A 15,693-nucleotide genomic window follows, 5' to 3' on the forward strand; every position below is an offset into this window, starting at 1 on the left:
ATTACTTGAGTGTGAAAAGTACTTTAAAAAAAAGATTATTTTCTATAATTTGATATGACATTAAACATAAATTGAAAAATAATTAAATTTATGGTCAAAAATTAAGTAAAAAAAAAAATTAAAGATGCTAATTGATTACTAATCCAATGATCCAAGAGCATAAGTGAGATATTAAAAAAAAAAAAAAAAACCAATCAAGTAGGTATTGGAGAAAATAACTTCTCAATCTTAAAACAAGAAGTTATTTCTCTAAATTTAAAGAGTATTTTTCTATGACTGACAAAATGATTTTTTTAATTTTTTTTACTTTTAAATAAAAAATATAAAAAAAATTTCAAGAAAACATTTTTCTATAAAATAAACAAAGGCTAAATATCACATTAACTTTCACTTAAAAAATATCATATTAAATCTTAATTTTTATATATTATTTCAATTTAACTCACACAAGCTTATTATTATTATTTTTCCTATCCTCATAATTCGCAATACAACCATAATATGTCGGCATTAATAAATGTCTGTCTGAGGGTGCCCCTGGAGTGTGACATATACCTAATTAAAGATGGGACTTTAATACTTGAATCGGCAATTTGTGTAACCATTACCATTTTCATTTTGCTTACTTCTAATGTGGAAATATAGAATTATTCTTGAAACCCTTCTCTACGAGTTTAAGTCCTTAGATTGAGTGATTTCTTGACATGGTATCGAACTTTTAGATCAAAAGGTTTAGAATTCGAATTTTAACCACATTTATTTATTAGTTAAATATTTTAATACAAGACAAAATAGATTTGTATTCATTCACACTTTAAATCTAGTAAACTTTCACGTACGTCAATAAATTTATATTTTTAAATTGAGTGGTTTCTTAACAGCTTCCAATCATTTCATGGAGTCATTTTCCACCCAATTTTCATGCTCTGATTTTGCAATTTCATAGCTCCTGTTAACTTGCCGACAAGTTGGTGCAACCCCTTTCATATATAATCTAAACATTTTGAGTTGGATCTTTGGACGATTCATAACATACGTTTTTATATTTAATTAACCAATAATAATACTATGATTGTAGGTCATAAGCTATTAGGCTAATTTATATCTTCTGTTTTTATAATAGGATATATAAGAATTCTTTATGAAACAATTCATCACTTAAAAGAAAAAATCTTGGCCAGAAACTATGTATTTTATATTATTTTTATTTATCTAAATTTTGTATATTTAGAAGCCTTTGTAAGTGATAAAATTCAATTTTTATTAAAAAAATAAAATTTTTATATAATTGACTCTAATTAAATCTTTAATTTGAGATCTTATAGCTCTAAAAACTACTCTAATACCACCGATAAAAAATAAAACTTTTCCACCAATACATGACCTACAAAAGGGAATGAAAAGTAAGAAGTGATTGCGGTGCAATTTTAAAGGGCCACTTCAACATTTAATGCATCAAATGAACTTTAATATGTACATATTTACACGCATTAGAAAAATCGTTTGAGTTAATAGACTTTAGTGTGATAGAGATAGTATGTACAAATTCATGTTTCCTCAAGTTAATAATTAATTTAGTTTATTAAATAATTTAAGTTTTTATTTGAAATCTGTAGAGACTCTGCAATTTACTTATGGGATATTTATGTTGTTTATTAAGTGTTTGGTTTATTGGGATTTTTATTTTTGAGGTTAGTAAGTGACAATATATTTATTCAAGATACTCTGATAAGACTTGTATGATTTAAGAATACTTAAATTATACGCCGGTGGCGACACAAAATTTTAGATCATGACACTGTAGATCTATATGAGAGAAGAGGTGTAGCAGGCTTCATCACTTTAGTTTTTCATGATGAGAGATAAGGTTTTCAGTCTTACAATTGACAATAATCTCATATTTAATGCAACCCTCAATCTTGTCTGGATTAGATTTTTTTTTATTTATCGAGACTAACAAGTGTAATTGTAATAAATAATAGAGGTGTGCAGTGCAAGGTTCATGGAGTCTTGAAATGATCTCAAGTACCATATCAAATTAAATTAAATTTATTTCACTGTTTTGTTTTGATTTTGATAGCCGTGGATTATATAATTAAAGGCAGATCGAGGAAAAAAAATTTCATGGTCAATATATAAAAGTATAATAAAATATTAAAAAAAATGTTTTTACAGTTACACTCGACGAAGTTTAATACTCAAAAATTTTCTCATCAACTCGTACTTTACATTAAAAGTCAATTTAAACAATAGATATTAAAAAATTTTCTAATAAATATAAGAGCCAATTAATTTTTCATTATGAAAATATATTTTTCAATAAAAAAAAGCTCAATACTTAAATTTAAGAGGAGTCAATTTATAAAAAAACACATGCTCATATAATTAATTTCATAAATATGAGGGGTCAATTAACCCCTCATTCATGGTAATGAATCCACCACTATATATAATATAATATTATCTTTCATTTCTATATTTTTTCTTTGTAATTTTGATCATAAATATATTAAATTATTTTATACTCTTAATTATAAGTATATTAATATATTTAATCCATAATTATATTTATAGTTAAAGATTATTATAATTAAAAAAAATAACTAAAAGGTATATTATATAACATATCATGTATAATAATGATAATTTAAATATGACTTTTGCAATAATAATTATATAAATAAATTGAAATTAAATCAAATTAAAATTAAATTAAATTAAAATTAAAATATCAAAAACTGTATTAAGATCGTATCAAAATTTCTATTTCTAAACAGACTTTAAATCAAAATAAAAACCACACACCGTATTGTATTAAATGTCTTTATCCAGGTTAGTTGGTGCCTGCTCAACCTAATGATAAGGCTGATTGGAGTCAACGCGACCTAGCCAAGATGGCCCCATGTGTTGGCATCAACCCAACCTCCTTTAGATCGGTTGTCCTCCACTCAGATTGCCCATACATACAACTTATTGACTCAAGAGGTTTTGTGATGATTTTCTGAACAGAAGGCACAAAAACAAATTCCAATGTGGCAGACAAAGAGCATGCAACAAGTGACAATATTTGGCTGAATCCACATAATCCAAAAATAAATGAAAATTTTCCAGAAACCAATGAGCATACGTGCATTCACAGTTAGATGCTTCAATCAACTTCATCATAACAAATACAAACTTGGTTCACCCACTGATTAGAACAGTGAGAATTTTGTTTATTACAAGCCGTTTAATTACTGCATTAGGGTATCTACAGTTGCCCAAGAAGATCATCATATATAAACATATTAATCTATTCACTTATTGAACCTTTAAGATTTTTCAGATATCAAAGCATCCACGCTGGTATGAATCCATTAAAATTTTGTTCTGTGGTTGCAATAGTGACTTTATCTCTTTCATCTGCATTGGAACTGTGAATCCAAGAAGGGAAAAAAATTAAATAAAGGAAAAGAACCTAAACGTAGCAATCTTGAATCAGAATTCTTGCATTGTAAGCAGAGATTACCCAATTCGCAAATTCCTATTGCATTGCAAAGGATTGGCAAAATCCTCTGGTTGAGTAGGCTGGTGGTTGTATTGAACACATTGTTCCCTAGCTTCCCATGATGATTGAAGGCCTGCATCAGTTTCCTCCAACTGTCCATAAGACATGGAACTATTTACATGTTGAAAAACAAAATTGATTATTGTTATAACAAGTACGCAATTCTAAGACGCACACACAAATCGCACAATTACACAGTATAAAATAGAAAAAAAAAAATAACACAGGATTTAATGTGATTCGACCGTAAAGTATACATCCACAAGCAAGAAAAGAGAAAAAATTCCACTATGATGAAAAGAGCAAGATACAATCACTCAGAACTCTCAAACCCTAACCCCAGTGCGTTTGAAAATATTATAATATTTACACTGGTCCTATCAGTTTGTGCCTTCTGCTACCACCACAGATCTTACTTTTTATTTCAATCGAATCGTAGCGTGAAACTTTTGGATTAAGTCACAATTAGAGTCCATTAAGGCATATCTAAAATTCAAGCCACAAAAAATAGCAATTATGATTGATCAGCAAGCTCATGATGTATGACCTAATGGTGGAGTGTCTGCCCCATAGTGTAAGAGCTCAAATATTAAAACCATGATATTGTTTTTCTTCCCTTTAAGCAAGTTCTGGTTTACCTAAAAAATCCTTGTAATGTATGCCACAAGTTTTTTAAAATATGTTGTCTCACATTAGTTTGAGACAATACTCTGATAAACCTTCTCCTCTTGAGCTAACTTTTGAAGTGGAGTTAGGCACAATCTATTTTCTCTACATATATCAAAGCTACTCTATTTTAATGTTGAGCTACTCGCAGATGTGTTTGCCTTCAAAGTTCAAACTTTATGTTACAGATATTCATGTAAGCGTGAGGAGGATTTGTTGTCTCACATTGGTTTGAGATAAGATATTTGAGCTAAATATAAGACTTGAACAAATCTCTTCCCCTTCCCCTTGAGCTAACTAGCTTTTGTGATGGCATTAAAACTAGTTCATTTTCTCTATATGTACAACTTTGAAGTTTTTTAGATGATGGTTAATTACTCAATAATGGTAAATAGAGTTGAATCCTAAGGTTCTGTTTGGGATTGTGATTGGGAGGTCAAAAAATTAGTTTAAAACTATTTTTAGAAGAAGTATTATTTTAAATATTATTAAAAAAAGAAATTTGAAAAAGATGTTTTACTGCTATAATTTTTTTTACTATATCAAATTTAAATAAAAATTAAAATTTAGATATGAAATAGTATTTTTCTTCACAACAGCTCTAAGAACAATATCAAATAGACTCCAAATCAACACAAGCACAGACAAAAAGAAGGAAAGTTTTAGGTAATCCAAAACTCAGAGAGCCAAAAGATGTAAATGTGACAGGATTCATGAGAAAGTTATGTAAAATTTCACATGCCTTCTTCCTTAGAGCATTGTTAGTCTCCAATAACAATTCTTCCTGTACAAGAATCAAACTCAGGTTGATAAATTTGTATGATATACATATAGCAGAAAAGTAGAAGTAAAAGAGGTCTTCTGTACATACCTTCCTTTGAAGTTCAGAAAGTTTATCAAGCATAAATTGGGTCTGCATACAAATTAATAATAGCCAAATGAGAGCTCAGCATATGTTATATGCAACCAGGTTCACATAGAGTCTATTTGTCATTATTGTTGAGTTGTTAATTATTGAAAAAAACACATTGTTTCATAAATATTTATTAAAAACCTTTTAATTTTAATTTAAATTTAGCATGATTTTATTATAAAAATTTCAAAATAACAAAATAGCTTTTTGAATTTTTTATTATTTTTTACTTTTTTGTATGGTGATTTTTCAAAAAGCAATTATAAATATTTTTTTTAATGTCTTAATCACAATCTTAAATCGAGTCTTATTTTAAAAGTAAATATATATATATATATATATATATATATATATTTGTTTTTTGATATTTCAAAGTTAATTTAAAAATTACTAAAATATAAAATTTTAATTTATTGCACTATATTTATTAGATAAATGCTTCATTATTTATTCCTTTAGAAAGGGATAGAGTTTGAAGTGATAACAAATATGAGTGAAAGGATAATAGACCATAATCAACATTATATTTGAAGTATTATTTTTATAAAATAAAACAAAACATCTTATGATTTAAAAGCTCTAAACATTTTAGATTAAGAGAGTGTTTGACTTGCCTATTTATTGACTTAAAATGTATTTTTAACTTATAAATTAATTTAACAATAATTAATTAATTAATTGATAAAAAATACTTAAAATTAACTTTTAAATAGTTTAAGTGTTTGGTGAAAAAATGATTAAAAAAAACTTAATTTATCAAAATGACAAAAAATGGCATATCATTGAGTATTGTGGTTGTAAAAATGAAGATAATGCTGATATTTTTAAAAATTATTAGGATAATATAGTATTTTACTTGGTCAAAAACATAATTTTAAAATAAATAGATAAATTATAAGTATCACTTCTAATTTATTTTAATTATTTTTTTTAATTTATAAGTCTAATCAAATACTAATTTACTTATAACTTTCTACTTATAAGTAAATTTGATCGGCCTATAAACTAAATGAAACACCCTCTATGTTTGGATCTACAAATTTTGAATTTCTATCACATGAAAATAAGTAATGAACCTAGATTATAGAAAAATTACCTTTATTTTGTGATTTTTTTATTTGATATTCAAATTTAAAATCTGACGATTCTGAAAATAATTTTAATATTATTAAATTAAAATTTATAGATGTATATTTAGATATCAAAATTTGAAATAAGGTATTTAGATTTTATTTTCATATGAATTATTAAAAAAATATAAATTTTAAATAACAATATTTTATTTATTAAGAATTTTTAGAGTAAATTTTAAATAATGTTATTTTTTATATATCATTTTAAATTCACACTGAAATAAAATGCTATCTATATTTATGAGCCTAATATAAATTCTTGATCTAAAGAATAGAAAAAAGAAAATATAATGACATCAAATTTAAATCTTATATTTTAAATTTTCTATGCAAATGTAAGGTAATATTTTTTATATTTACTTTATATGAAAAGTAATATTTAATCATAACTCCCTCACTACTCTTGGATAAATTGGATCCATATTTTTATATAGGAGGACAATTCTATGTCATTTTATAACCAATAATTATCAACAAAAACTTTCAATCAAATAAGGATGGATGACTAATATGAAAAACATTAAAAAATTATAAATTAATATAAAAAAAAAACCAACCTTTTAAAATAATAATAACAAAGTTAATTAGTGGTAATTTAGTTAGTTTTCCTACATTTTTAAGGTGTAAAGAGTGGGAAAGTTTAGAATTTGAGTCTCATCATTTACCTTTTTTAAGATTATTCACCTTTGTACGAGAAAAAGAGAAAAGCCACATCCTGCTATGTAGTTAATCAATTGTAATTGGTCCATTGTGTTTTCATTGAATAATAATAATAATAACAATAATAATAATAATAATAATAATAATAATAATAATAATAATAAAAGCATATGAAAATTTTAATGTTTCATTTGAAAAAAATCATTTACAAGAAATGAATTTAATTTAATTAACAATTATATTATTTTTATATGATTTTTTTATGTCTTTTAAATTGAATTTTTTAAAAAATAAAATTAAATTATTTCACTTATTAAACATAAGAATTAACAAAAAGAAATCAATTAAATTAAATTTTTGTAAACTTTTTAATTTTAACAGAGAGTAAATAAAAATATAAACTGAAATTTCTCATCTCTTTTTAAAATTGAAATATTCAAAAAATTTTAAAGAAAATTAATAATAGGAAATATTTAATACTTTAGGGCATTTATATTCTAAAAATTTTAAAAATTCAAATTTAATATATCTTTCTTACATTTTTGTACCTAACCAAAAACAAATATACTATCATACAGTAATAATTAATTTATTCATTTGACATGTTATTCTGAAAGTCTTGGAGGCAATATTCTACCAAATTTATTTTTAATATAAGTTAAAGTTGTTTATGAGTTTGCTCATCAACATAATCAAGCCGATCGAATTCACTTGTTATGGTGTTTTTATTCTAGTGATTGAGCTCATATTTTTATTCAATCTTATTCAGTTAATTCATTAAACAAAATCAAATAAGATTTCACCAAATTATTTCAAAAACTTCAAGGACAAAAATATAATATCAATATTTTTACCGTATTCAACTCTCTAGAACTGTAAGATCTCTTTAGACTTTGTTTATTTCGCAGAAAATAATTTGTATATAGAAAATGTTTCCATAGAACATGTTCTCTATAGAAAATGTTTTCCAAAAAATAAAAATATTTTTCATTGTCCGGTTATAATGTTACTAACTGTATATCACATTTTAATAAGATTATAAAAAATCTAGAAAATGAAAAATGACTTTCTCATTTTTCTTAAAAATAACTTAGTCTTCCCTTTGACTAAGAAAATATTTTTCGTTTACTATTTTTCTGAGTATCTCAAATGCCAAAAAATACAAAAAATATTTTATGTAATAAACAGAGCTTTAATTTGAATCTCAATGAAAATAAATAAAAGACAAAAATATGTAATTGGGTACCTTTGTTGACCTGATTTGCTTCAATGAGGAGTCAAGCTGGTGTTCAAGCTGCTTAAGATCTGTTGTGTTCAAATCTCCCAAATCCTCCCCAAGAAGATTCCTATAAAAATTCCCAACTCAAGTCTACCAAATCTATATATACAGATTATTTTATTATAATTTAAATACTTGTGGAGTATTATATTCATAATTCATTCATGGAAGATATGAGAATATTATACCTCTGTGAAAGCTGTAGGGCCTCCACTTTTTCCTTTAGCTTCAAATATTCCTGGTAGCAGTTCTGTTTCAGAATATTGTAGCAGTTAAAATTTGTTGAAATTCATTAATTAATTGCCAAGCAATCAAAAAACCCTTTTATTTATGCTTAGGAAAATTATTTTTTTAGATTTGTGATCTAAAATTTTAATGAGATTTGGATTGAGACCTTTTTTTTTAATTTAAGTGGGAGAAATATTCATCAATATGAAGAAAGAATATTTTATATATTAAGTAGAATTCTTATTATGGTGTTATTCCTAAATTGAATAAAACTCCTAATCAAATTAGGATTGAGGGGACTAATACTATGAATAGAAGTATTTTCAAAATGTTATTGTGAAAAGGTTATTTGGCTTTGTCCATGAAAAGTGACTTCAACCATTGAAGAGAGTGGCTTCAACCCATGGAGTAAATGGTTTTGCCAATTACAGAGGATTTGGGACTCCTGCCCATTGCAATCTCATGGAAGGGAAGAGGCTTTAGCCTTAAGTGTAGAAAAGATATAGAATTCAAAAGGAATGAATCCTTGCCCATTAGGTGAAAGGTTATTGCCCATATAGTTGAAAATACCCTTTGTGTTGTAGCAGTTAAGATAGTAAATATATTAGATTATGTCTAGAGGAGACTGTAATGGACTAACTAATATATTTACTATGAGCAGTTTGTAATGGCATCTCTTGGGTATAATTAGGATAATGGGTAGTATAGCTTAAATTTTGTAATTGATTATTATTTTATTTATAGTGAAAGATGACATATTCATAGATGTAATCTTATGTGAAAAGAATGAAACCACGTAAATGTTAGAATTTTGTATGTTTTTTTTTTATTTTTTTTTATAGTTTACATACTTTCGTAATGCACAACACATATTAATAAACATTTTTATGCTTAATTAATTATGTATTTTAGTATTTGATCACAAGGGATTCAATCTATGAAGATGACCAAAAAAAATTGAAAATATTATTTTTGCATAAAAATAAAATTAAAAAAAAAAAGAATTACCTGTATGTCATGCATGGATTGGTTGGCCTCCAATGGCGCATAACTGCATCTATGGTACTTCTCAATTGTCTTTGCCATGCTTTGAATAATCAACACAAAACTCAATCAAAGTAGTGATAATAATAACAATAATAATAATAATATTAATAATAATAATAACAACGAAGATGACAACCAATTTGTGAACATCTATTTATCCATATACTAAATTCTTAAAACCCTATGAGAAATATAAAATCCTTATAGATTTGAAATAAAATTTCTTTTTTGGTGATGTAAATTTTATAAAGTTTATAAAAGAGTAATTATTTATAAATTTATATAGCCAGCCCCAAATTTTTGAATAAAGGCTTAGTTGAGTTGAGTTATTTATAAATTCACACTTCTCAATTGTTTTTGCCATCCTGGAGATTCAATTTTGTATAATATTTTTCTTGAGATATATCCACAAATGCATGTAAGTAGTAAAGTTTATGCAGTTCAGTAGATACAGTAAACTGTTGCTGTGATCAAAGGTTAACAATTAAGAAAACTTTGGTTAAAAAATTGAAAGTTAAGTGTTACTTTTACAGGGTTAAAAAATTATTAATGATATAATAGTTAATGATGTTTGATAAGAAATTAATAAAAAAGACTTAAATGAAAATATGAAGTTGCTACATTTGTTAATTTAGTCCCTGAGGTTAATATTTAACTTTTAAAGATGAATTAAATGTTAAAGAGGTTAAAAATTAACATATGCTCTTATAGCATCCAAACAATATTAATTATAAGTTAAAATATACAAGAGTAATAATTACTCCTTGCTAACCTTCCCATGACAAACGCTCCATAATAGTTAATAGTTGAGAAGTCAAAAATTTAGAAATCTCAATTTTACTGATATGAGCTAGTTTAGGTTTAGGTTTAATTAACTCTTTATATTTATATTTGTGCTCTATAAATGAAACTACATAGTTTTAAATTTAAACAACATGGTCACAATAGATTTACATGGGTCAAAATAAATATGTTAACTTATTAACCCGATTAAATAAATGGGTCATTTTGTATCTTATCAGATTAAGTGAGTAAACCCGATTAAAAACTCTTATTTTTGGCGTGTCATAAGCGGGTTGCCTGACCCTATTTAAGCTAAACCCAAACCTATTTAACTACATGTCGAGTTGTGTCATGAAATTGGGTCGTGTCAAAAATTGCTAGCTCTAATCAAGCTTACAACCAATGCTTTGATTGTTAAATGATGTAGTATTATGTGCCTTTAAAGAAGACAGAATTATCTGGAGGGGTCATCCTAATGGCATTTTCTCTGTTTATTGATTGTATCAAACCATTCTCAACAGCTGCTCGCAAGCAGGTCTCCACCTAAGTGAAATTGTTTTTCTAGTTAGCATGCTGAAATAGAAATTCCCTCAAAGGTTTGGCTTTTTTACCTTGGTTTGATTATTATAGCTAAAAACAAATGCAACTTTTTTGGTTGCCATGGTGACACTACTACCCACCTCATTCATTGCAAATTCTCCTCCAAAATTTGCTTTTTTTAAAAAAAAAAAAAAATGGTGGAATGTTTCATTTTGCTTTCCTATTGATATCTGTAGCTTGTTTTATCAATGGCTATACTCTTTAAATGCTTTCTTCTGAATTGGACTCTTCAAATGCTTCCTGTTCTATTTCTCTTGTTTTTCTCACCAAGTTTTTCCATTTATCATGCCACATTTAGGTTGGATACAAGTGAAGACCGAGGCATTCATGTTAAGTTTTTCCTAGTAACTTTTTTTATTAATAATAAAAAAGTTGTATTACAGATAAAAAAAAGTGAAGGACCTTGGGTCTACTTAACCTCATCATGTCATCTCTGAAACTTAGTGCTATTCTATCAAATGTCTCTTTTATAAACATAAGGAGAGAAGCTAATAACTTAGTGGACTATTTGACAAAGACTTGGTGCTCCAAAATTGAAGACTTTAACTATCACTTTAACCATTGCCTTTTATGATGTGTCATGTTGTGAAATTGTGTGAGATAAGATGTTTTGTTTTGGTTGATTGTATCTTCTGAGGGTGTGATCATATTGTTGGTTTACTTCATGGTTGTTTCTTGAGCACTTGTTGGGACTAACTATTAATTTGGGCTGGCTTTTGGAGTTTCTTGTATTACCAAGCTTTTTCATATAATATGCCACATATTAAGTTAGTTGTATAGGAGAGGTCTGTTTATTGAGATTTAGTATATGTGACCATGTTAAGTTTTTCCATATTTCTTTCTATTAAATAATATAAATTAATCATTTTGTTGATAAAAAAAAAAGCGTGATACAGTAACACTCCCTAATACAAGCATAATCCAACATCCCTATTTATCTGGATTCCTAGTCCCACTACAATTAGACTTTCTCTAAAATAGAAATATATTATAATTCCACTCATTATCCAAAGAGTTTACTTGATGCCTATACAAGAGGCTGAAGCCTCTATAGTCAGGTACATTATTTTCTCTAGTCAATTATTTTCAATCTCAATTTCAATTACTGACTTAAGTATCGGAGGAATTATCCAAGGCAACTCACCTAGTGTTCTCTTTCTTATCTTGCAGGTTCACATCGCAAAAAAAAAGAAAAAAATCTACGAATAGCATCAAAGTGCATGCTTTTCTCAACAACAATTTTAACAATAGTATTCAACGCACCCTTAATTTATTGAGGGATAACTTTTTTTTTATATCAACTTTAAATAGCACTCAAATGTAAAATTTCAATAGCTATGGAGACTTTTTTAAGATAAATCAAACATACAACTGCGAATATGAGTAGTCCTTCTATCCAATTTTATTTGTGGTTTTTTAAAAATTAATTTATTCAAAATTATTTATCATTTTAAAAAAATTAAGAAATACTAATTAATTTTTTTTTATAATTATTTTTACAATTTTCTAAAATATATCTTATTACCTCTTTCTTTTAATTAAATAAAAATTAAAAATTTAATAAAATTAAAAAATATTCTATTATAATTTAAATAATTTAATTATTTTTGTAATTATCGTGAAAAACCTTAAATCAATCACGCAGACATATGCATGTTTATATATATATATATATATATATATATATATATATATATATATATATATGAGGACTGTCTCTTTTATTAAGTTCCGTGCTATCTTATGTAGTCTCGCCAGTCCTTTTACCGAAAAAGTTGTGGAAAGCTGCTCGCATAATAACTAGGGGTCGTTAATTACGTCATATTTAACACAATCACTCCGTAAAGGTCTGTTTTTTTTTTTTTTTAAAACAATTACTTCATAAAGTTGTTAATTAAATGATTAGAATGAAATATTTTACTATTTAAATTTGGTTTGTTTCATAAAAAATAATATATATAAAAAATATTTTTTATTTTTTATAAAAATATTTTTCATATTAAGCATGTATAAATAATTTTACATTTTAATGATATTATAATTAAAATTTAAAAAAATAACTTTACCTTGTGAAAAGAATAAATAATTCTCTTTAAAAAATTTGCTTAGTTTCCTCTTTAACAAAGAAAATATTTTTTATTAACTCATTTTCTAAATGTTTTAAATGCTAAAAATATTTTTTACACAACAAATGAAACCTTAATGTGAATTTTATTATTTTTTTTTATTATTATGCAGGTTTTTTCAAAAAAGGAAATAAAAACATATGTAATGATTATTGTATCCTGAAAAAAGATCACCACAAATAACAAATTTATCAAATTAAAAATATTGTTGCGCATGGTGTCATAATTAACACAATAACCAAACATCATTAAGTTATTGGTCTGTCATTCAATGATCGAATATCTATATCGTAATGCATAAATTTAAGATTCAAATCTTCATAAGTCTCATACCCTTTTATGAATTTTTGACGGACAAAAAAAAAGAAAACAAAAAAGAAAAAAAGAAAGAAGAAGAAGAAGAAGAAGAAGAAGAAGACTAGTTTACTTAAACATAGCACTTAATGTTCTGCATCAAATGTAAGGTTTCTTTGATGTTGTTTCAAATGGTGTAAGGTGGAAATATTCCTTCAGTAATATACTTAATGTTCTGTATCCAATGCAAGGTTTCTTTGATGTTGTTTCAAATGGTGTAAGGTGGAAATATTCCTTGAGTAATATTCTTAATGTTCTGTGTAAAATGTAAGGTTTCTCTGATGTTGTTTCAAATGGTGTAAAGTGGAAATCTTCCTTCAATAATATATTGGGTTCTTAAGCTATATATTGGGTTCTTTGATGTTATTTCTTCTTCTTCTTCTTCTTCTTGGAATCTTAATCCACGATCACCAGCTAACGCAACTCAAGAGGATTTTAATGGAATTTAATCAAGAGGATCCAATATTCAAATGTTCCATTTGAAGTTAATTATTAATCATAAGGTTATTAAGCAAGATATGAATAATAAACCTCTGAAAAGAAACTCATCACCTACACAGCAAAATTTTCCTTAATTACCATATCAATGATAAAACTTTCAGCAATTCATTTAGACAATTTCTTGAAATTAGAAAACAGAAGAATAAAAATATGAACAAGTGAGTTAATTTCTTCTTATTATTACTCAGATCTTCAAGAAATAGACACCCAAATCACCACTTAGACAAGAAAAAAAATAGTCCAACCAACAAAAATAATCCTCTAACAGAGACCCTTTATATCTTCTAAATCGAAAAGGGAGGAAAAGAAAATGGATGAGAGATCAAAGAATAACAGAAACAAGCAATCTTAAAAAAAAAACCACAAATTTAAAAAGAATCCAAAATGAACCCAAATTAATATCGTCTTAAAAGCATCAAATAGAGGGAGAGAGAACACACAAATTTTCCACAAGATAAACATATATATGTATGGATGAGACCGTACGTACCTAGAGGTGCTGCAGAACTCATAGAGCTTGCCACGATTAGAGAAAATGATAAGGGCAACCTCAGCATCACATAGAACAGAAAGCTCATAAGCTTTCTTAAGCAACCCATTTCTTCTCTTAGCAAATGTTACTTGTCGATTTATCTTGTTCTCTATCCTCTTCAGCTCTACCCTTCCTCTACCCATCCTTTTTTTCTTTTATATTAAACAGAAACCTGGTGAAGACTGCAGTATGCTTCCTCTCCTTCTTCTTTAGGGCAATAACTGGTTCTTCTTTTGACAAAGTAGGTGGTTAATATCTAGGTATTAGGTTTGCTACAGTAAGGTAATGATACCCTTTATTAGGAATAGTAAGGAAGACATCAAGAAGGAAAAAAAAAAGTGTTGGGTCATTGTTTGCTTTTCCTTTTTCTCCTTGAGAATCCTTTGCTTTTGGTTTTGCTAGCTAGCCATATGTTGGCTTAGTTTTGGTTATGGTAGACTTTCTTCTTGGCCAGAGAAAATTATAAATCATAGTATTTCTTGGCTTTATTTTCATTTATCTATTCATTAATTTTCAATTAAAAATAAGCTCAAGACCTATAAATAATTTTAATATATCATTAAAGTAAAATTTATTATATTAGTAATTTTAATTAATGATATTAGAGTATTTTTTATAACCGTGATGAGATGTTGAATTTGAGTCCAACTATTAAAAAATATTTTTTTCCTTCATGGGGCATCACAGAAAGTACTGGCAAGCCCCAGTTTTTTAGGTAATTTTTATAGCATGTCTCTTGAATTTTACTTCATATTTTACTTTTATTCCTTAACTTTAATTTGTTACTAAAAAAAACTTTTAAACTTTAATTTTATTGTTCAAATATCCCTCTAACTAGCTATAACAGGTTTTTCCAAAAAAAAGATAAAATTATCTTTGGTTTAAAGCTCAATTACACCCCTTTACTTATTGGAGAAGTTTAATTTAGCCCATTTTCAACTTTTTACTTAATTTAGCTTAAAATTCTCAATTTAAGCTCAATTCAGCCCAAAAATAAAGAAAATCAAGAAATTAAGCTTCTTAATTTTTAGGTTTAAATCAAGAAATTTAGTCCTAAAATTAAGAAATTGAAGTTCTTGATTTTTATTTTAAATAAAAAATAAGAAATTTAGCACAAAAATTTTAATTTTTAGATAAAATTGAGCTTAAATTGAAATTTTTGGGCTAAATTAGACAAAAAGTTAAAAACAACTAAATTGAACTTTCCCAATAAGTACAAGGGCTAAATTTAACATTTTGCCAATTATCTCTTTATGTCCTTTCTCTTCCACTAAAAAAAACATTGGTTATTTCAATCACCGTCTGGACCTATTATAAAAATGTC

General features: G+C 26.3%; 1 protein-coding gene across 1 annotated transcript; it reads right to left on the reverse strand.

Moving 5' to 3' along the window:
- Positions 1-3,082: 3,082 nt before the first annotated feature.
- On the reverse strand, positions 3,083-14,793 carry LOC110648814 (agamous-like MADS-box protein MADS2). The gene is made up of 7 exons (XM_058153957.1): positions 14,328-14,793; positions 9,435-9,513; positions 8,387-8,448; positions 8,166-8,265; positions 4,956-5,126; positions 3,509-3,639; positions 3,083-3,413 (listed from the first exon to the last, which is right to left on the reverse strand). Exons 1-7 carry the CDS (start codon positions 14,510-14,512, stop codon positions 3,329-3,331), a joined length of 813 nt encoding a protein of 270 aa, XP_058009940.1. The 5' UTR covers positions 14,513-14,793; the 3' UTR covers positions 3,083-3,328.
- Positions 14,794-15,693: the final 900 nt, after the last annotated feature.

The sequence above is a fragment of the Hevea brasiliensis genome, chromosome 9 (genome assembly GCF_030052815.1).
Source record: "Hevea brasiliensis isolate MT/VB/25A 57/8 chromosome 9, ASM3005281v1, whole genome shotgun sequence".
Classification (NCBI taxonomy): domain Eukaryota; kingdom Viridiplantae; phylum Streptophyta; class Magnoliopsida; order Malpighiales; family Euphorbiaceae; genus Hevea; species Hevea brasiliensis.